General features: G+C 41.8%; 1 protein-coding gene across 1 annotated transcript; it reads left to right on the forward strand.

Moving 5' to 3' along the window:
* Nucleotides 1–7,339: 7,339 nt before the first annotated feature.
* On the forward strand, nucleotides 7,340–18,448 carry LOC307134281 (E3 ubiquitin-protein ligase TRIM39-like). Its single transcript, XM_079829893.1, has 7 exons — nucleotides 7,340–7,461; nucleotides 11,950–12,521; nucleotides 12,649–12,729; nucleotides 12,932–13,165; nucleotides 13,257–13,395; nucleotides 17,385–17,420; nucleotides 17,643–18,448. The coding sequence occupies exons 2-7, from the start codon at nucleotides 11,952–11,954 to the stop codon at nucleotides 18,188–18,190; spliced, it is 1,608 nt and encodes a 535-aa protein (XP_079686019.1). The 5' UTR covers nucleotides 7,340–7,461; nucleotides 11,950–11,951; the 3' UTR covers nucleotides 18,191–18,448.
* Nucleotides 18,449–23,228: the final 4,780 nt, after the last annotated feature.

The following is a 23,228-nucleotide window of genomic DNA, read 5'->3' on the forward strand; positions in this document are numbered from 1 at the left end:
CTGAAAAACAATCTTTATAAAAAAAATACCAGATAAATCATCTGAAAAACAAGGTTTGAGCAATAGAGGGAATCATTTACAGTTGGTTTGTTACCTTCAGGGCCCCTCTTATTCATTCTATATATAAATTATTTTATAAATTCCTCTAAAATATTTCATAAAATAATTTTTGATGACGACACAAATTTGTTTGCATCACACAGGAGCCCACTTATTCTACAATATATAGTAAACTCAGAGTTAACCAAAGTGGACTCCTGTTAAATATAACAAACTGTCATTAAATGTCAGCAAAACAAATGTAATTTTATTAAAATCGAGAAAAAATTTAAAAACACTGATCACTGCCTGATTAAAATAAAAATGAATGGGCAGGAGATAAAAAGAGTGTATTCCATTAAATTCCTGGGGGTCCTCATTGATGACTCTCTCAACTTTAAACGTCAAATCGACCATCTTGTAAACAAACTGTCAAAGTATGTTGGCTTGTTCTATAAGATCAGACATTTTCTACCTCTGTCTGCCCTTCTCACGTTGTACAAAACTCTCTTTGAACCACACCTTAACTACTCTAATGTGATATGGTGTAACACCTTCACAAGTCATCTTAAAAAAAGAAAGTCATACGGGCTCTGTCCTAGTCAGAGATAAATTCCCCCACCTACCCTCTATTCCACCGCTTTGAGTTACTAGACTAGCTGAGCTAAATGAATATCATAATGCCTGCCTTATGTTTCAAATTGTCAACAGGCTGAACTCTAGATTGAGTAGAGCTGCCATCTCCAGCCCCCATCATACATACCTAACGAGAATCAAACCACTTATATCAGGAAAATGTCGCCGGCATGTGTGCGCCAGTATGAGTGTTGTCTGTAGGGGGCCGCAGATCTGGAACGGGATTGATGATGGCCTCAAGATGTTGTCCTCTATCTCTAACTTTAAAAGACAAGCCTTGTGCTATGCAAAGGGAATTTGTTTATCATTGGTTTGGGCTGAAAACATGAAATATTAACTTTACCGTCGCCTCACGTCAAACTGAGTAGCGTATGACTGAGAAACAACCTGCTCAAGTCGTCCTTGTGATGGAGGTTCGGGTTGAATAACTAGTTCTTCACATGTTTCATCATCGGACTCACGCTCGGATTGATCTGGTAAAATCAACGTCATAGTTACTTTCTTTAGTGTACAGCTTTAGGAAGCCTCTGGAGCTGAAGATCAGCTATGGTAATGGCTTCCGTCAAGCACTGTAAGCGGGAGATAACATCAGAGCAGAGTAGCCACGCTCACTGATTTCCACAACTAGTACGTTTGAGTCCAGTCTCACACCACACACCCGCTCTGATCTGCACTTCACACGTTCACCATCACCTCCTACCCAGGGTTTCCGTTGTCCGGTAATTAAAAAAAATTAAATGTCCGAAAAAATTAAATCTTTTCAGTCAAATTGTCAGATTAAAATTTCAGATTAAAATCTGACAAATTGTCAGATTAAAACTGCCTAGTAACCGGCCCCGCCCCCCTAACACAATCTGAATCGACCATTTGAAAGTTTTTAAACAACATCGCATGTTGCATTTCAAATAAAGCGCACGCCTAACGGCTATAATATAGACCTAAACCACGAACTATAGAGAGACGTTTCAAATATGGCCAGGCCCAGGCAGACTAGCCTTAAAAGTTTTTTTCAAAGGCCAGACGCGAAGGAGGATACTGAATCAGGAACGCCTGAAGCCTCAGATGTCCAGAGCCAGACAGCTCCGCCACCACCAGAGAAAAAGCCGAAGTGTAGGGCGTATCGGTCGGAATGGAGTGACAAGTTCCCATGGCTAAGATGTGAGGTAGTTGATGGTAACGAAAAAATTTTCTGTTCGCGCTGCGAAAAGGCAGGGCGACGCAACGGATTCACAAGAGGGTCGAATAATTTGAGAATGTCTGCTCTCATTGAACATAGTCAGAGCAATGACCATGTCGCGGCGCACAATTTAACGCCACAGCAGGTTGCGATGAAAGGCCACTGTGACAAGGCCACGGAAACTTCTAAGAAAAAACTATGCTCTCAGCTCAAAATTGTATTCCACATGGCAAAACACGATCTCCCATCTAACCATTTTGTAGCACAGACTGAGCTACTGCAAGCTCTCGAGGCTCCAGATTTTGTCACCACCGATGGCATTTATTGCCACAGCGACTCTGTGGATGATATGGAAAAGGCATTAGAACACATCGTGGTGGAACAGATCTGTGAAAAACTGAAAAACAGTGACTTCATTGGAATAATAATTGATGAAACTGTAAACATCACTGTGAACAAAAAGTTAATCATATATCTAAAGCTGGAAATAAAAGGAAAGGTGGAGACATGCTTTCTTGGAAATTATGATGTGGACTCCGGGACAGCAAGATGCATTTATGATCGCGTTGTTGCGGTGCTTCGCGAAATGGATATAGCACTGTCCCGTGTCGTTGGCCTGGGTTCAGATGGTGCAAGTGTAATGATGGGAAGGCATGGTGGGGTGGGTGCTTTGTTTAAGCAAGCAAATCCCTTTTCTATCCAGGTGCACTGCGTTGCCCACAGGGCTGCACTTGCTGCGCTGGACGCAGAGAAAGCTGTGGTAAACATCAGAGCTTACAAAAACACGATCTCCTCTGTGTACTCCTTCTACAGACACTCTGCCACCAGAACAGCCCGGCTCCGCCAATTAACAGCTGCACTCAGTGATGAGGACATGGTCAGCCTCAAGCAGCCGTGTGCAGTCCGCTGGCTATCCCTACACATGGCTGTGGAGGCCATGAAGCACAACTGGGCAGCTGTGGCCATGGAAATGAATGAAGAGGCAGTGGGAGGAAATACCCAAGCACAAGGGCTGCTTGGTCAAATCCAGACCTACAGCTTCATAGCCCTGACTCACGCACTAGCCGATCTACTACCAGTGATGACAAAACTGAATTTAGTTTTTCAGAAAGACAACGTCAATCTTTCCAGCATCCGACCAATAGTGCAAGCATCTGTCGCGGCATTTACACACTTACGAGATGTCCCCGGTCCAGAAGAGGAAACATTCCAGGCGGGATTTAAAGACGGCACTTACAAGGATGTCAAAGTGACCAATTCAAGCGACCGCTCCATTCAAGCTTTCAAAAAAGCCTGAGAACGCTATGTTCAACATCTGATAGATGCCTTGCTAGATCGGTTCCCCGACGATTGCATGGATCTACTTCACTGCCTCGATGCCCTTCTGAACCCCTCTAGATATCCGCAGACACATAGTGGTAAGTAGGAGATGTTGATATGGGTCATTCTACAGAAATGTCCACTTTTGGTATGGCAACTGGCAAGGTGTCTTAAAATGTATTTGTTTTTCTAACATTTAAACTTACACCACATTATTAGATTAATAAAAATGTAAAATATATAAATAAAAAATTATATTTTTTGTGCATTTATTTAAAGACGGCATGTAACTTTTGTCACTGGTGTTACCATACTTTGGCAATTTCAAAGGTTTTTATTAAATATTATTTTTCTTTTTTTTCAGCATAATGTAGTCAGAGTTAACGAAAAATAATAATACAACAAATATGGAGATAATGTTTTATTTATTTTAATCAGGGTTGTTAAAAGTGTGCTTGAATGAGGTTAGTTCATTTGCGCAACCATGTAACAATGAAACTATTTGAAAACCGGTTACAATTAATGATGCAATCCTTTAAATCTTAACTTTTGAGTGTAGCAGAATTAAATGGATGTAAAATTATTATAATGTAACATGTCGCATTGTATTTAATGTGACAGAAAAAAAAAATATTTTATAGTTTAAATATGGGATATAATGGGAATTCTATAGAATTAATAAAAATCAAATAGCCCATTGATGGCTCAAGAAGGTGTAATTTTTCAAATAACATATTGTTTTATTTTAAAATGTAAAGAAATTGTGACCCTAAAGTGTTTTTAAGTGTGATATTTTTGTAAAGGCTAGGGACAGAAAAATGGACATTTCGACAGAATGACCCATACAGGCCTATTTATAATAAACGTAGCATTCTTTTGTAGGCCTATAATTCTAATATCATTCTCACCTATTATATTATCTTACAGCTCTCCAAGAATATGCAGAACCAGCGATCAGAAGGATTGTTTGCCATTTTACAAGCCTTGAGTCTGCGGACACCGCTCCTCTTATCGATACCGTAAGCCTGCGACGTGATGCCCTCGCTGTCATGACAGCTCTCCGTGGCTATGGAGGATTGCATTTCTCCACAGCCTGCGAAGTCCTCATATGTGATTTCAGCGAAATGTATCCAGAGTGGACCAAGCTCGCCAAGATAGCCTGTGTAATCCCTGTCTCGAGTGTTCCTGCAGAGAGGGGGTTCTCACTGCAGAATCGGATCAAGACGAAGCAGCGAAGTCGCCTTGCGGAGAACAAGGTTACGCGGCTTATGCGCATTGCAAGTTGTGGAGAGACACTGGGAACTTTTGATTTTAAGTCGGCAGCTGCACAATTCAGCACTGCAAAAAAGCGTAAAAAGTAGCCAAAAATGACGCGAGACAATGTTATAGGCCTAGTCATTTGTTTGTTCAAGTTCATCTGACAAGGAGTCATTTCACACGGTGGCCAATTTAAATGTTACCAACTAAATGAGACATACTGAGTTTATAATTAAATTTGCTTGAGTAAAAACAATGCTATATTCGGATATTTTATGTGGGGAAGGGGGGTTGGTTTGTTAAACTATGAAATGTGAAACCATAGTAAAAAAAATTGGTTGATTGACGCCAATCGGACGTTCATGTTTTTTTTCCCGTCTATTTGAAAGTTAGGCTAATAAACATGTTGCATATACGGCCTGATTATGTCATTTTTTTAAGTTACATAAACTGCTTTCAGTTTTCCTCAACTTGAATAATTAAGAGGCGATATTTGACCGGCATATCATCAAAATGTCCGGAAAACGAAACCAAAATATCCATTTTTTTCTAGCGGAAACTCTGCTCCTACCCCCTCTCCTCCCCCCTTCTGCCATCCAACCTGACCTTAGGTCTGTGTAGAGGATGTGAGCCGAGACTTCAAAAAACATAAGACTAGGAAAGCCTCAGGCCCAGGCGGCATCTCATCTGCTTGTTGAAAAGCCTGCGCTGACCAATTGGCCCCAGTCTTCACGCAGATCTTCAACAGATCATTGGAGCAGTGTGAAGTTCCCTGCTGCTTCAAACGGTCCACTATCATTCCGTCCCCAAAAACCCCAAAATCACTGGACTTAATGACTACAGACCCGTTGCTCTCACGTCTGTGGTCATGAAGTCATTTGAAAGACTGGTTCTGGCCCACCTGAAGGACATCACTGGACCCTTGCTCGATCCTCTTCAATTTGCCTACAGAGCAAACAGGTCTGTGGATGATGCAGTCAACATGGGACTGCATTATATCCTGCAACATCTCGACAGACCTGGGACAGACCTTCAGCTTGGCCTTCAATACCATCATGCCTGATCTTCTCACAGCTAAACTGACCCTGCTCTACATGCCATCCTCAATCTGTTAGTGGATCTCCAGCTTCCTGACAGACCGACAGCACCTCGTGAGACTGGGGAAACTCACATCCAGGACTCTCACTACCAGCACTGGCACCCCCCGGGGTGTGTTCTCTCCCCACTGCTCTTCTCCCTGTACACCAATGACTGCACTTCTAAAGACCCCTCTGTGAAGCTCCTGAAATTTGCAGACGACACCACTGTCATCTGCCTCATCCAAAACGGTGACGAGTCTGCTTACAGACTGGAGGTTGAACAGCTGGCTGTCTGGTGCAGTTATAACAACCTTGAGCTCAACATGCTCAAAACATGCCCTATATATTCAAGTCTCTGCCTCCCCCACGCCCTCATTTTACGCCATGGACACACTGAAGACGGCAAAGAAGCAAAACTTCTCCGACGTGGAGATCGAGACCATCACCAGGGAAGTGGGAAAAAACAAAATTGTTTTATTTGGGAGTTTAAAGAGTGGGATTAAAGGCGCCCACAAAAACAAAATATGGTGTACGGTGGAAATCCAGTTTAAATAGCTGTTTGGATGAGAAATTACCTATCACAATGCATTACAGCACGTGCTTACAGCATTATGATTTTTATTATTAATGACGCTTATTGTTATTTAGAAGAAGAATGTCGTTATTATTATTATTTATTTTATTATTATTATTATTTAAAAGAAGAATGTCATTTTTATTATTTTGTCAGTCTGAATTATTTTCAGTCCCAGTCCGTGCGCAGCTGCCGGGCCTAACCCTGAAACATCAGGTAAAGCGCACAGGCTCGCAACTGGAGGAATACATATGCCTACAAATCAAATGCTTTGGTAAAGTCACACAAATTAAACATTGAAGTCCATGTTGCACAAAAATAAACACTGAAGTTTATAATTACTATAGCCCCATTCGCACGGGATTAGTATTACCTGGGGCTGGGGACCTCTGGTGATTTGTAATAATTGCAGAGAATGTCAGCGATCTTAATCTCGTGCGACTCGGCCATGTCTTTAATTTGTAAAGTAAAAATTCCCCTGCAAATTAGGCTACCTACCATATTTCGCCAAACACCGAGGTCCTGTGATAATATTAGTCCCGTCCGTGCGAATCGGCATCTCTGTGATTTGGCCGGGATTAGGCGGATCGTATATAATTTTTGCAAGGTTTTTTTTTTCCTGTGCGCATTTCTATCTTTATCTTTCACGAAGAATGGAGCTAGGCTGCATATAATGCACACCGTTATGAATTCCCGTGCGGCCGCGCGGATTATACTTTCACTTTGAGCATCAATTTCGGAGTAAATTGCTTGAATGGTGTGTTTAATATTATTCTTTATTAAAAACACAAAAACAGAACAGTACAATGACAAACTCGCTTAAATGGGCGCTTTTACATTTAGCTTTGAAACTGAATCTTCCGCCGTATATTATATTGCTCAGTTCAGTTTTCAATTGCGTCTGTTCTCTAACTGAACGAAATTATTTTTATTACTATAAAACGATCCAAATTATATCGATACGACTGTTTATAATTTCATTTTATTTATTTATTTGTTTTGTGAATTACCTTATGTGAGTTTCTTTATTATTTTGAGGTTATCTTAATTTTGTCAAGCTCTTTTAATTTTGTTGTATTCGGTTTCGTTGGATTATTGTTTTAATTTCTTGTAAGTCCACTTGTATAGTCTATATATTAAACAATGAGATGAAACACAAACAGACACACATGAAACCAACACACCGAATACAGGGACGAATGTAAATGTGTGAATACAGGAGGAGCTCTGACATCACTGTAGTTCAGAGAGAGATTCAGAGAAAGTGAAACTAACTTGAGCAGCCACAATATGGACGCCTGAGACGATCAACCTCTTCAAACAACAGAATATTTATTGATCCGCTCAAAGAGTCTTGTGGACACATCTGATCCTCACAGGTAATGATAGAAATATAAGAGAGATTGAGCTGAACAGGTTTCTAATGGAAGTGATCTGGTTTAGTGGGTTTATGTCAAACTGAACAGAAGTTGAACAGAACCAGGTTTAATCATTTCAAATACTCGACTACTTTGGTTGTTTACTGCATTGAAATGGTATCAGAATTATATTAAAGGTATGTCATTTGATTGGTTGTAAAGCAAAGTTTGGTGTTTCTGTCATTTTGTCACGTTACAGAAAGACTAAAGAAGCAGGAAGTAAAATGAACTGCAGACAGACTTGACAAACCTGCTAAAATCACATTTATATTAAAGATTAAAACTATACTTAGTCATACAAGCTACACTTGGTCACACAATATTTCAGTTTATTTTGTGGAGATATATATTTATTCGTAGGTAAGTATGTGACCTACTTTGTAATGTTTCTGATGTAAACAGAAGGTCATAGTTCAGATTGTCCAGTGAGTTTATGAGTTATGAGTATGATTGTGTTTCTCTCACTATCTGTCACGGGTGGTTGCAGGCAGACACACAAAGACCTTGTTGCCTTACTTCCTTATCAGACAATGACTTATAAGGCAGCGTTTGTGCATGAAGGCACCTCACAAAACAGATTTCAGACTAAGGCAGTTTAACAGTTTAATGATCTACAGCAAACTAGAGAGAGCTTTGGTGAGAACTAAACAAATATTTAATTACTACAGTAGAAATTTCTTGCAAGAAACGACATCAGAAGTGGAAAATGTTGGTAAAAAAAAGCACATTTACACACTGATCAGCAAATGGACACAATCTTTTTTTTCTAGCTCAACTGTATCCAACTGTCAGACACAGCCAGGGAGTGCTGTTGAGTGCTAACAAGGATGATGACTTGCAGGTGTAGGAGATTGAGGAATGGGTGCAGGTGGTGAGCCGGAGGGATTTTGGGAAGTGTAGTGTAGTGTTATGGGTGACTGAGCTGGTGATTGTGGCAGTACGCCCTTTCCGAAAAGGCGCGACCTCACACCACAACTGAAGGATGGTAGAGGTAGCAGTGGAGGAGGTTTAGGAGGCGGACGAGGGTGAGGCGAAAGGGATGGTGGCAGATGGATGACAAGACCCCGGCGGTGATGATGGAGGGTGTCTGAAGGCACAGACCCAGACCCAGAGCTCACCAGTGCGACAGCCCACGGCAGAGTAGAGGGAGGGAGGAGCCAAGATGGTGGTTGGCTGACGGCATCTGGGAGACAGAGCCTGGGCAGAGCGACATCGCTGGTGCAGGAGACCCAGGTGATGTCACGGCGGCGAGCGTCGTAGGTGGAGCCAGAGTACCCGAGGACTGGGGTGATGATGTGCGACCGAGTCGATGCCAACGAGAAGGAGGAACCTACTGCAGACGAAGGGGTAGAGGGATGGAGTGCAGCGTATGGCCCGTAAGTCCATGGAAGTGGTATGACGACTGACCAAGGGGGAGCCAGTGGGACGAGGGAACCCGGAAGAGCTACAAGGCTGAGGGTCTCTGGTGGAGCTGAAGGTGGGAGGAGCCAAGATGAAGCCGACAGGTCGACGGGCCAAGATGGACCGAAGGGATCCGAGGCTGGAGGTGGAATGGACAGGTGCTACTGGTGGTTGCATGACCTGCGGCTCGACGTCCTGGCAGGACATCCCCAGAGATGGCGCAGGGGTGCAATCATCCAGTAGCGATGGGGCTGGAGAACTGTCTGAGCTCTGTGGTGGTGGAGATGAAAAGAGCAGTCATTTCAAACAGACTGATGAATCACAGTTCTTAGAGTTCTGGACAATTCAGATATCAGGTGGGATAGGGTGGGAATCGACAAATCCCAGTCAAAGTCAATCAGCCTGTCATCATCTCCGTTCCCTCAGCCACTGGGTGTCGTGGGCTCACTCTCCTGGTCAGATCCATGTTGGGCCACTTCTTCCGGGACGATGACCAGCTCTGTCCTCTTATCCTGGCGCTCTGGCTCACGCGTTGCAGGGGGCTCATGTGACTTCTTCGTGGTCGCTGGTGGTGAAACGGGCTCTGGGTCTCTTTCCAGTTCAGTCCTGTGGTGTCTGGGAGGTCGATAGGATGGTAGAAGGTTGCCCTAATCCAGAACAAGGTCTTCAGGGTCTCGTTGTCGAGTGCACTGGTGATAGCAAGGCAACAAATGTCCTTAATAAATGAAAATAAATAATTGCTCTCTTGAGCCAGGACGCTAATTCTGGCCATATCATCCATTTTGGGTGGTCTGATCTTCTGTCACAGGTGGATGCAGGCAGACAGATGAAGATTATGAATGAAGTTCAACAACAGGTTTTAATAATAATATTCTTTATTCAGGCAAACAGGCAAGCACAACACACACTAAACATAACAGAGATCAGACATCTGTGGTCAGGGTGGTGACTGCTGATATAGGGAGTGCTGATGTGTGCTAACAAGGGAGATGGCTTGCCGGTGCAGGAGTTGAGGAATAGGTGCAGTTGGTGAGCCGGAGGGATTCTGGGAAGTGTAGTGTTGAGGGTGACTTAGCTGGGGACTGTGACACTATCAATAATATTTGAACACTTTAGTAGAAATAATGGTAACACTTTAGAATAATGGTCATTAGTTAACATTAGTTAACTACATTAGTTAACATTAACTAATAAGGAACTGCACTTATAAAGCGTTTATTAATCTTTGTTCATGTTAATTTCAACATTTACTAATGCATTATTAAAATCTTGTTAACATTAGTTAATGCACTGTGAACTAACATGAACAAACCATGAACAGCTGATAATGCAGACAACCAAATAAAGGATTTCAAGAAAAAAAAAAAATATTAACTTCCTTCCTGTCACATGAGACTGCTAACTTCCTACCCCTACTTCCAGGGAGCACAACGAAGGCAAACCCTCCCAAAGAAAGGATATTTTCATGTTACTAATAAGTATTTTTGTTGACATATATATATATCAACATAATCATGAAGGTCTCTAGAATCATCCAAACAAAACAAATCTTACAACAAATCTATAGTTTTTAGTATACTTAGTCAAACATAATAAATTTGACTATGAATAAAGATTGATCTGTTGAAAGCAGTTATTTTGAGTTAGATGCTAAATGTTCTCCTCTTATTCATATTTGACATTGAAGGGGTGCATACAACATATTTGCCCACCGGCAACTATAGTTGCCACAGATTCAAATACAATTTTCAAGAAAAAATACAAAAACCTGGGGAAAATAAATGCAGAACATGCCATTCAGAAAAAATTGGGCACAAATGGGTTAAGTATTTATAAAAACTATACAAACAAAAATGCTCCTATAGTTACTCCAAGACTTGAAAAGCTAATTATGACTTAAATTATGCACTCTAATAAATTGCACATACAAAAATGCTACAAAGAACGTTATATTTAACGTTTAACGTTTATTATATTTAACAGATTTTTTAACAAATTATGACTCAAACTATGGATGAACAAACAAAAATGCTTTTATAGCCACTCCAACACTTAATCAAGAAAATTAAGACTTGAAGGATCAACTGCAATAAATTGGTCATACACAAATGCTAGAAAGAATGTTCAAGGATATTTACCAAATATTAACTCCATAAACGGTGCAAAAACTCTCTTAAGCACCTGTAAAGACACTTAAGCAAATTATGACCCATAAACTGGATTAAAAAGTGCTATTATGGATACACTGTACTTACCACTACAAAATTAAAATATACAAGTTCTTGTAGCTCTATCCCTATCTTAAATAATAAAAGATGAACAGTTGTTTCTGGCATTTCTATTCACCTTCAAAATTGACGCAGCATTAAAATTTGGCTCGTCTGGATTTCCTTATTGTCAGTGAAATGCGTAGTAATATGTAGATAACTAGCTAGCTAGTGATAGCTTAGTGACAGCAATGAAACGTCCAATGCCGTCCAATATTAGTTGATAATATCGATAATACGAAGTTAATTTATTTCGTTTGACACCTTTATGGCTGAGATGAGAAGACTTACCTCTATACTGGGCTTTCTTTTGATCGTCTGCCTTTCTCTTTTTCCGTCCCTGTGCACTCGAGGGTTTAGGCCGCTTCATTTTTGAAGAACGCGCCAGTGCTGAGCACTTGCCTGACCTAACGCCTGAACGCCTGTGCTCGACAATATTCACTTTCAATTCAATCTAATAATCAGGTTAAGTAATTAAACGTGCGGCTGAGGGGGCGCCCAATGATGATCTTGTTTAATAAACAGTATGTTTTATTTCGCTTGTTTTAATTCTATGCTTAATGGGAAGTAAGTTTAAGGGCGCCACTAGAGGGCGCCTGGCTGCGCCCCCAACAAATTTGTCGCCCTAGGCAACCGCCTAGCTCGCCTATAGCAAACGCCGGCCCTTCACAGAAGCCCTTCAAACAAAATGTCTCTGCATGAGAAACTTGAATTCTGTGTTTTTCAAGTGTCTCCAAACTTTAGACAAGTTGTGATTTATCTTCTTCATTTCTCTCTCCAGCGATGTCTTCCTCCAGCGGTCGACTGACGGAGGAGCTTCAGTGCTCTATATGTCTGGACGTGTTCACTGATCCAGTCACCACTTCATGTGGACACAACTTCTGCAAGACCTGTCTGAATAAGTGCTGGGACAACAGCCAGACCTGCAACTGTCCATATTGTAAAGAAACATTCAAACATAGACCTGATCTCAAGATTAACACCACATTCAGAGAAGTTGTAGATCACTATAAAAAGAAAAATCCTGAGAAAAAACCTGACGTTTTGAAAAAACCTGAAGTTGTGTGTGACGTCTGTGAGGAAAGAAAGCAGAAAGCCCTGAAGTCGTGTCTGGTGTGTCAGAGCTCTTACTGTGAAACTCACCTGGAGCCTCATTTGAGAGTGGCAGGTTTAAAGAAACACAAACTGATCAATCCTGTGAGTAATCTGGAGGACTATATCTGTCAGAAACATGAGAGACCTCTGGAGCTGTTCTGTAGAGATGATCAGACGTGTGTGTGTCCGATCTGCACTGTAACAGACCACAAGAACCACAACACTGTTCCTATAGAAGAGGAGAGTGAAGAGAAGAAGGTAGAAGTTACTGACAAAACTGATTTTAAAGGCTCTTATCATGAAGAATCACATGCTCTTTAATATAAATGAATCAGTTTTGAAAACATATTGTGTTGTTCTGTGTCTATAAACTCAACTGATGAAGACACAGAAAGACGTGCAGCAGATGATCCAGGACAGAATCAAGAAGATTCAAGACGTCAAACACTCAGCAGAAGTCAGAAAAGTGAGTTTAAAATAATGTCATTATATGAAGTTCTCTACACAGATTCAGGAGCCAGACCCGTCAATCATCATTATGAATGTATATAAACAGCAGTCATTGCGCCGAATACTTAATTTGCTATAGCATAGTATGAGCAATAGTAACACTGACTCTTGTCTTATCAAACTCCACTAATCATTCGTTGATTGTCCTGGTTGAGCAGAGAAACACAGAGGAGGAGAAAGCAGCCCGTGTTGAGCTCTTCACTGATCTCATCCGCTCCATTGAGAGATGTCAGACTGAACTGCTGGAGATGATGGAGGAGCAGCAGAAAACAGCAGAGAAACAGGAGGAAGAGCTCATTGAAGAGCTGGAGCAGGAGATCACTGAGCTAAAGATGAGAAACACTGAGCTGGAGCAGCTCTCACACACTGAAGATCACCTCCACCTCCTACAGGTCAGTCAACATCTCTCTGATCAATGATAATGCAGTATATGACACCATAACACTCCCCATGCTGAAGGATTTCTCCTCTCTCCTGCTGTAAATTTACTCATCCCTGTGCAGCTCTAGAAACTCCAGGAACTGGCCTGAGATCAGTGTGAAGACTGATGAGAGTCTGGAGACTCTGAGGAGAGCTCTGACTCAACTGCAGGACACTCTACAGGAGAAACTCACACTAACTGGTGCGACAATATCAAATACACTATACAGATACATATATTCATCATCTTTAAACATCAGCAGTGTTGGGGAAAATTACTTTTAAAAGTTATGCTTTACAATATTGCGCAATATTGCGTCTCTAAAAAAGTAACTAAGTTACTTTCATTTTTATGGAAATGTTTTTTTTTTTTTGCATTACATTTTTCATAACAAAAAAACAGGAGATCTATTTTTGGCAAATGTCAAGGCCTTTTCACAACTAAAGTGTAATAATAAGCCTGAGGCTGAAGGAAATGCAGATTCACGTCTGTACAGTAGAGGCTCAAACTAACCTTTCAGCTGTGCTGCGGACGCAGAAGAAGAAAATTCAAGACTCTTACTTCAAGAATAAAAACAACAAAAAATTAAACACAAATGTGATTTTTATCTAAAGTAATTTTGCTTATAAGGATAGTTGAAATGGATCATCAATGGTCAGCAGCAAATATATTGCTTAAAGGGATAGTTCACCCAAAAATGAAAATTTGACATTTATCTGCTTAACCCCAGGCCATCCAAGGTGTAGGTGTCTATGTTTCTTCAGTAAAACACAAATGGAGATTTTTAACTTCAACCGTTGCTGTGTGTCAGTCATAGAATGCTTGTCAATGGGGTCTAATTCTATTAGGGTAAAAAAAACATGCACAGACAACTTCAAAATAATCCATGCGGCTCGTGACGACACATTATTGTCTTAAGAAACGAAACGATTGGTTTGTGCGATAAACCGAACAGTATTTATATCATTTTTTACCTCAAATACAACACCATGTCCTAGTGTAGAGACATCACGTCATGTGTTTCAGATTTTTAATGAGAAACATACACAGACGTCATACACAGACGAGTTGGGCATGGGAACGTTATCGTCATGATGAAATTATATTGGGTTATGATTTTGCCATTATGACATGTTGGATTGTGATAGACACGTTTGAACATGTAACCCAACCCCATCCCTAAACTACCCATTTGTGTATTATATGTTATAAAATACAGGATATAACAGGCAGATACGACTGCATGCACAATTTATTCAAAAAGTACAAATATCCCAAGTGTTCCGAGGCCAAACCATTGATTTGTGTGAAGAAAATCCCCAAAAGTGATCAGCGTCTCCATCCGCCGAAGATCAAATGTGAAAAATTGCTGCCCGAAGAAACGTTAACAAACTGTAGCTTAAAGATCAGGGAGGTATTCCAGAAAGCAAGATTAACTTACCGTCACATAAACCTTGAACTCTCGGCTGATTAACCCAAACCTTGTTTACTCGAGGTTTGCTGGCTCCAAAAACGAGTCCGGGGAGTAAGTTCAGCCGACTCAGAGTATGTTCCCGGGTAACACACAAGACATCCTCAACAGAGCGACGAATCAATGATTCACCATGGAAACAGACGCTAAGAAAGAGTGCGCCGTTCTACTTCATCTTCTTCTTTTGTTTAATGGCGAGTTACATAACCTACTTACTGCACATCGCCACCTGTTTGTGATTGTGCAATATTTTTTTCAATGTTTTCTTTTAATTAATTGAATGCAGATCCATGTTTGAGATGACAATAAACATTAAATATATTTGAATTGAATTAACATTTTAAAAAAAACAATTTTTTAATTCTAATTCTTTAGAATTAATATATAATATTGTATTTCATATAACTGAAACACATTTGGTTATATTAATAACTATATTAATGATATAAAACACATCTGAATACCTCTTAAGCAAACTAACCCTGGGTCATGAGCTGCTCTGGAGCTGTTATGTTCAGAGAGTGAGTTGCCATGGTTACTTCCGGTTTTTGGAACCGGAAGTTGAGGTTATCCGCTTACTTATCCTTAAACATATTCGGGTATGTCACATAACCTGCTTTCTGGAATAACCCCAGGCTGTGCCAACTGTTCTGGAACCAGCAAACCGCAAACTGTAAGAAACGCATTTGATTTGTAAACCGGTAATGGCAGTGAAATTCATGATGAATAATCCTAGTATTTTTACTTTAAAGAACGCTCTCTTTATAATGGATGAATCTGTCGATCACGAGTTTATCTGGACACTTTCCAAAACTCCCGTTATAGTGACACTCTTACACTATACAACAAATCTCTTACTGTATTTACATCGTGTTTGCATTGTTAGTTATGATTAGTGATGCAACAATACTGTGAATATTGTGAAATCACCTTACAATGACGAGATTCACTGCAGTCACGTGATCAACAGCCTGTCATCTGCATCACTGCAACCTTGTGATGGGAATAGATTTAAATATAATCAACACTTTTCACAATTCGATTTCAACAGCTGTAATAGTAAAAACATAGTAAAAGTATTTGAGAGGGTTCTATATGTAATACTTATTTCATATGCAAAGATGTCAGCCAATCACAGCAGTGGGAGTTTACACTGAAGTCTCACAGCAGCCAATCACAGCAGTGGGTGTTTACACTGAAGTCTCACAGCAGCCAATCACAGCAGTGGGTGTTTACACTGAAGTCTCACAGCAGCCAATCACAGCAGTGGGCGTTTACACTGAAGTCTCACAGCAGCCAATCACAGCAGTGGGCGTTTACACTGAAGTCTCAAAGCAGCCAATCACAGCAGGGGGTGTTTAAACTGAAGTCTCACAGCAGCCAATCACAGCAGGGGGTGTTTACACTGAAGTCTCACAGCAGCCAATCACATCAGTGGGTGTTTAAACTGAAGTCTCACAGCAGCCAATCACAGCAGGGGGTGTTTACACTGAAGTCTCACAGCAGCCAATCACAGCAGGGGGTGTTTACACTGAAGTCTCACAGCAGCCAATCACAGCAGTGGGCGTTTACACTGAAGTCTCACAGCAGCCAATCACAGCAGTGGGCGTTTACACTGAAGTCTCACAGCAGCCAATCACAGCAGGGGGTGTTTACACTGAAGTCTCACAGCAGCCAATCACAGCAGTGGGGGTTTACACTGAAGTCTCAAAGCAGCCAATCACAGCAGTGGGTGTTTACACTGAAGTCTCACAGCAGCCAATCACAGCAGTGGGTGTTTACACTGAAGTCTCACAGCAGCCAATCACAGCACAGGGCGTTTACACTGAAGTCTCACAGCAGCCAATCACAGCAGGGGGTGTTTACACTGAATCTCACAGCAGCCAATCACAGCACAGGGCGTTTATACTGAAGTCTCACAGCAGCCAATCACAGCAGTGGGTGTTTACACTGAAGTCTCACAGCAGCCAATCACAGCACAGGGTGTTTACACTGAAGTCTCACAGCAGCCAATCACAGCAGTGGGCGTTTACACTGGAGTCTCACAGCAGCCAATCACAGCAGGGGGCATTTTACACTGAACTCTCACAGCAGCCAATCACAGCAGGGGGTGTTTACACTGAAGTCTCACAGCAGCCAATCACAGCAGTGGGCGTTTACACTGAAGTCTCACAGCAGCCATTCACAGCAGTGGGTGTTTACACTGAAGTCTCACAGCAGCCAATCACAGCAGTGGGCGTTTACACTGAAGTCTCACAGCAGCCAATCACAGCAGTGGGCGTTTGTGAATATGTTTTAGATAAAAATCATTTCAGCAGAAGAAAATCAATTTGATAGACATCAAGGGTTTGAGATGCACATTTGTTCTTCCTTAGAGGAGAATTTCAGATCTGTTGCTCAAACAGCTTTAATATTAAGTTTATTTAGGTTTAATATTTATAGATTTATATTTCCTCAATAACATCAGACACAAAAATAACTTGCATAAAACATTTCACCAAACATTTGTAAAGTTAAATCTGTTTGTGAAAGGAGGAATATTAAGAGCTGAAGCTCAAAGCAATAGTTTCTGTTTGATTCTCTGAATATCAGCAGAGACACACACATTGATCAGATAAAACGTGAGATTGAGCTCAACTCTTTAAATATAACCTTAAATCTCGTCTATAATTCCACACATAAACATGTCAAAGATCTGATGATGTTTTATTGTCATTAGTCTCTACAGATCTGAAGAGGATGCAGCAGTATGCAGGTACAGTGTGTGTGTGTGTGTGTGTGTGTGTGTGTGTGTGTGTGTGTGTGTGTGTGTGTGTGTGTGTGTGTGTGTGTGTGTGTGTGTGCGTGTGTGCGTGCGTGCGTGTGTGTGTGTGTGTGTGTGTGTTAATCAGTACACTGATTAACACTGATTAAATATTACAAACATCTTCTCAGAATGTGTGTATTGAGTTATGATTCATATTCTCTGTTTTCTCAGTGGATGTGACTCTGGATCCTGATACAGCTCATCCTAAACTCATCCTGTCTGATGATGGAAAACAAGTGAGAGATGGAGACATTTGGCAGAAACTCTCAGACAAACCACAGAGATTTGATAGCTATGTAATTGTCCTGGGAAAGGAGGGATTCTCCTCAGGGAGATTTTATTTTGAGGTGCAGGTGAAGGGAAAGACTGACTGGACTTTAGGAGTGGCCAGAGAATCCATTGACAGGAAGGGAGAGTTCACACTGAGACCCAGTAATGGATTCTGGACTGTGTGGCTGAGGAAAGGGAATGAATATAAAGCCTGTGCTGATCCTCGTGTCTCTCTGTCTCTGAGAGTGAAGCCGCAGCGGGTCGGTGTGTTTGTGGATTATGAGGAGGGTCTGGTCTCCTTTTATGATGTGGAGTCCAGCTCTCATATCTACTCTTTCACTGCTCAGTCTTTCACTGGGAAACTCTATCCATATTTTTGCCCATATCCAAACAATAAAGGTAAAAACTCAACTCCACTGATCATCACACCTGTCAGATACAATAAATGAATTTACAGCCCAATATGAAACAGGAGATGAAAGTAATGATCTTAATAATTAAATCTGAAAACATTATGCATGTGCTGATATTTTTTATTTTAATTTGTCATTTATAATTGCATATTTTAATTTAAAAATATAACGCTTTTTCAATAAATGATTTTTTTCATAAATATTTAATAATTTCATGGCATTTTTCCCTCATCTCTACTCGACAGTGAAACTGCCTGTAAAAGTTGAACATTAAAGTCTAACTCTAGTAACCAGTGTTACGCAGCAGCTTGAGCTCAATCATTTTACTGTTCTTACACAAAATACACATCAAATATACTTTGAGTAAGAGTAAAATAAGAATGTTTTCTGTAAATACAATAAACCTTCACTTAAATTATGCTTGTGTTTAGCATATTTCTTAAAAGCTTAACTAAGAATATATTTATCACTAAAGTACTTCTACACTCTAAAAAAAAAAAAGGTTCTGTATGGCACCAAAAATGGTTCTTCGTCATTGTGGCGAGCAGCGAGGCCGAGGGACCGTGAGGGCGGGACGAGGCGGCGCTCATCAGGGAGGATGAGCGCCAGCTTCGCGCCGCAGCGATCTCGGCTCTCGCGGAGGAGTGAGGGACTATAAAGGAGGAGCGACGACAGTGAGGGACGAGAGAGGACCAGGCCTGGATTTTATGCTGAGTTTTATTTACGTTTTGTTATGTGCACGCTGCAGTCGTCCGTGAGGGGCTACAGCTTTTTATTTTCATTTTGTGTTTGTTTGTATGTAGGCGGCAGTCGACCGTGAGGGGCTGTCGCCGCCATTTTATTTTGTGTTTGTTTGATTAAAAGTTTGTTTAATGTTCGCCGGTTCCCGCCTCCTTCTTCCCGTACAAACAACCTTTACTACAGTGGTGCCGAAGCCCGGGAGGAAGGAGGGACATGCTGTCGAAGAGCCCTCGCAGCTGAGGGGGATCGCGGTGCCGCGGAGTTCGGGCAGCGCAAGAGGAGAGAAGTCCGCGAGCGGCTGCCCGAAGCGGTGGTGCTGGAGCGGATGAAGGTCGGTGGGACGGAGAGCTCGCTGCCGTGCCCCTGGGTCGAGGTGGGGTGGCTACCGTCCGCGAGGGGGCGAAGGAGTCCCCAGCGCTTGCCCGGAGCCGAAGCCTGCTGCCGTCTGCCATATTGGGGAGGAGCCGGAGCGCTGCCGTCCGCCAGGTTGGGGAGGAGCAGGGAGCGCGGGACGGGGACTCGCTTCCGGCCGCCCTCAGAAGGAGGAGCCACCGCCGGCCGCCAGGGGGCGGAGGAGCGTCGAGCCATCCACCGGCCGTCCAGTACCACCGCATGGCACCGCAAGGAAGAGCCTCTCGGCTGGCTGAGGACCGAGCGGCAGTGTGTCTGGGAACCGGACCAGAATTTTTTTTCTTTTCTCCTCTCTCCACTCTCTCGTCTCTGTCGCTCCTCATGTTCCTCGCTCCGTTCTCTCACCTCGCTGTTCTTACCCCCAGGTCCCGCGGCCGCCGTGTTCGGCCCCCCCTTCGGCCCCCGTTCGGCCTGCGAAGGGCGTTGGGGGTATGTGGCGAGCAGCGAGGCAGAGGGACCGTGAGGGCGGGACGAGGCGGCGCTCATCAGGGAGGATGAGCGCCAGCTGCGCGCCGCAGCGATCTCGGCTCTCGCGGAGGAGTGAGGGACTATAAAGGAGGAGCGACGAGAGTGAGGGACGAGAGAGGACCAGGCCTGGATTTTATGTTGAGTTTTATTTACGTTTTGTTATGTGCACGCTGCAGTCGTCCGTGAGGGGCTGCAGCTTTTTATTTTCATTTTGTGTTTGTTTGTATGTAGGCGGCAGTCGACCGTGAGGGGCTGTCGCCGCCATTTTATTTTGTGTTTGTTTGATTAAAAGTTTGTTTAATGTTCGCCGGTTCCCGCCTCCTTCTTCCCGTACAAACAACCTTTACTACAGTCATAATCACTTTTGGTTCTATATAGCACCATATCTTAACATGTTCTGTATATGGTAGCGATGCTATACAGCACCTTAGTCAAAGAACCGCTGAAGAACCGCTGAAGCACCAAAATTGTCTCTATATAGCACTTAAAAAGGTTCCCCTATGATTACGAGCAAAGAACCATTTTTGGTGCCATGTCAATGTCACAAAACATTTCCTATCTCTGGGTAAATATTTAAAGTGTTGAGTTGCAATAACAGTGTAATGATACTTTCTCACAGCTCAACAACACAATCAACATCTTCTACACAACTGTGACATCACTACAATCATCTGGACTTTCACACCTGATGTGTGTTAAGAGGTGTGTGTCTTTTGGCTCGCTGGTGGCCTTCATGGACACACACACACACACATCCACGATACTGACACATTTTAAATGTCATTTCAACACGGCATTAACTAAAATCCTGATCAGATTCCGACTATTGGATTGGATCAAATCATGAAAATGGGTTGATCAAAAGAAAAAGAAAAAGGATTCAAAAATCAGATTAGAGCACAAAATCCAATCTTGGTTTTGATCTGGATCAAATCATCAGTTTGTGTTGTTCAAAACTTTTTAATAAGATTAGGAAACCTTTGATCCAAAAAAATCTGGATTATCCTGATCCCTGCAGAAGGGTGGATTTCAGGAACAAAAATGTAATAAAACTTTAAAAAACTGGTCCAAAAATACAACATTTGTATATCATGTAATACACACACACACACACACACACACATGTTGGGTTTTCATGTTTTATGGGGACTTTCCATAGGCGTAATGGTTTTTACTGTATAAACTGTATATTCTATCCCCCTACACTGACCCTACCCCTAAACCTACCCATCACACACACACACACACACACACTGCCCCTGCCCTTAAACCTACCCATCACAGGAGACATTCTGCATTTTTACATTTTCAAAAAATTTCACTTAGTCTGATTTATAAGATGTTTTCCTCATGGGGACCAAAAAATGTCCCCACAAGGACGTGGATTTCGGATATTGCCATCTTTGTGGGGACATTTTGTCCCCATAACGTAGGGATTACCAGCCCACACACACACACACACACACACACACACACACACACACTGTATTTTGCTCTTGATTAGTTGAACTGTTAAAGTATTAAATTAGAAGTAGACATTACAGTTTTTTACAATCACTTAGTTACTATTTTCAGAACCTTGATGCCATTTTTCACAACTCTAGACACAAAACGGTTATCACTTGTAACACTATCAAAACATTACATTGTGCATTCACATCTTTAAAGAAATCTTGCACTTGCACAATCATTGGTTCAAAAAACAAATTTACTGTGAAATACCATTGAAACATAACTATAGATCACCCACACAGAAGCAACTGATAGTTTCACTGTGTTATTGTTCGTACAATCATTAAATATTGTAGAACAAAATAAGTGATACAGGTTTCATTATGGTACTACATGTACAGTAAATCTCTGTAAAAGTACTGCAGTAGTAGAGAGAATACTACAGACACAGTGGAATCATTGAACAAAGTTTTTAATATATTGATGCAAAACTACAGTACAATCACAACATAGGTTTATTTATAAAACTAATCATCAAAAATAATTATCTATGAAATAGAAAAGACAGTACTGTAAAACATCAAATGTAGTGTTCTTGCTTGCTTGTACTAGAAACAAAACATGAGTGATTACTGTACTTCTGCATTGTCATCAACTCTGTGTTGTGGATTTGGCCACAGGTTCTCATCTACATCACAATGGATGTTTTCATTAGCCAAACATCTTGGTAAAAACCTTCGGGCATGGCGAATCCAGGCCTGACACTGGTCTGCTGTAATGTCATTGCAGGCTTCATCCATGGCCTGGAGAAGAGTGACTTGTTCATGAGGGTGCCTATCATGAACCTTCAATCTCCATGCGGAGAAAAATTCCTCAATCGGGTTAAGGAAGGGAGAGTATGGGGTAAATACAGGGTGGTAAATTGTGCATGTGCCTGAAACCATGCTTGCACCACATGAGCATGATGGAACCTGACATTGTCCCACACAATGACATAGGTCACACCTTCAGCTCTACAAACCTGATCGAGCTCATTAAGAAAGGTGACAAGGAGAGCTGCATTATATGGTCCAATATGAGGTCTGCGTCCCACCACACCATCTTCTGATATAGCCGCACACATGGTGATGTTGGCCCCACGTTGTCCAGGTACTTGGATGGTTGCCCGCTGGCCAATGAAATTCCGACCTCTCCTCCTTGTCTTGGCCAGATTAAAACCTGCCTCATCCAAATATATGAATTTGTGATGGTCGTCATCAGCATCCAGCTCCATCACCCTCTAAAAATACATTTTGGAAAGAGATTTAGAGATACTGTACAATGTAGAATTTTGGGGAATGTTTTTACAACAGCCATCTTGAAACTGAACTCACCTGAACATACTCAGTCCTCATTTGCTTCACTCTGTCTGCATTTCTTTCGAAAGGCACATGATATAGTTGTTTTATAGATACCTGGTGCCTTTTCAGTATGCGTGCAATAGTCGGCAAACTTATGGATCCCACATTGTTGAACATGTCTTCATTGTCAAAGATATGCTGGCGAATTTCTGTAAGGCAAATATCATTTCTGGCCCGAACCAAATCGACCACAGCCTGCTCCTGTTGGTCAGTTTAGAATTTTGCCTCTGCCTCCACTATTTGGCCCGGTCTCAATTCTACAGGGAAAATTAGAGTAAGAAGACACTTGGTCACATCACCTATTCTGTGATACACGTTGGTATGCAGTCATTTGACAATTGAGAGTAGCATAATGTTTAGTGCATGCTGATAACTTACCGGTTCTCATTGCGGAATGTTCTGATTATTGAGGCCACGGTTGACCTTCTGAGGTTTGGTTGAATCATTGCAGCCGCCTCAGTCATTGTCATGCCATGATTTATGACATGGTCTACAACTATTGCCCGAATTTCATTGGACACTCTATGCTGTTGTAAGAGTCGGTTTTGGTGCTAAGACAAAAGCTGAGATACATACCTCAGCAATTGAACAATAAAAGTCAC

The sequence above is a fragment of the Gobio gobio genome (assembly GCF_949357685.1).
Source record: "Gobio gobio genome assembly, chromosome: 11".
Lineage (NCBI taxonomy): Eukaryota > Metazoa > Chordata > Actinopteri > Cypriniformes > Gobionidae > Gobio > Gobio gobio.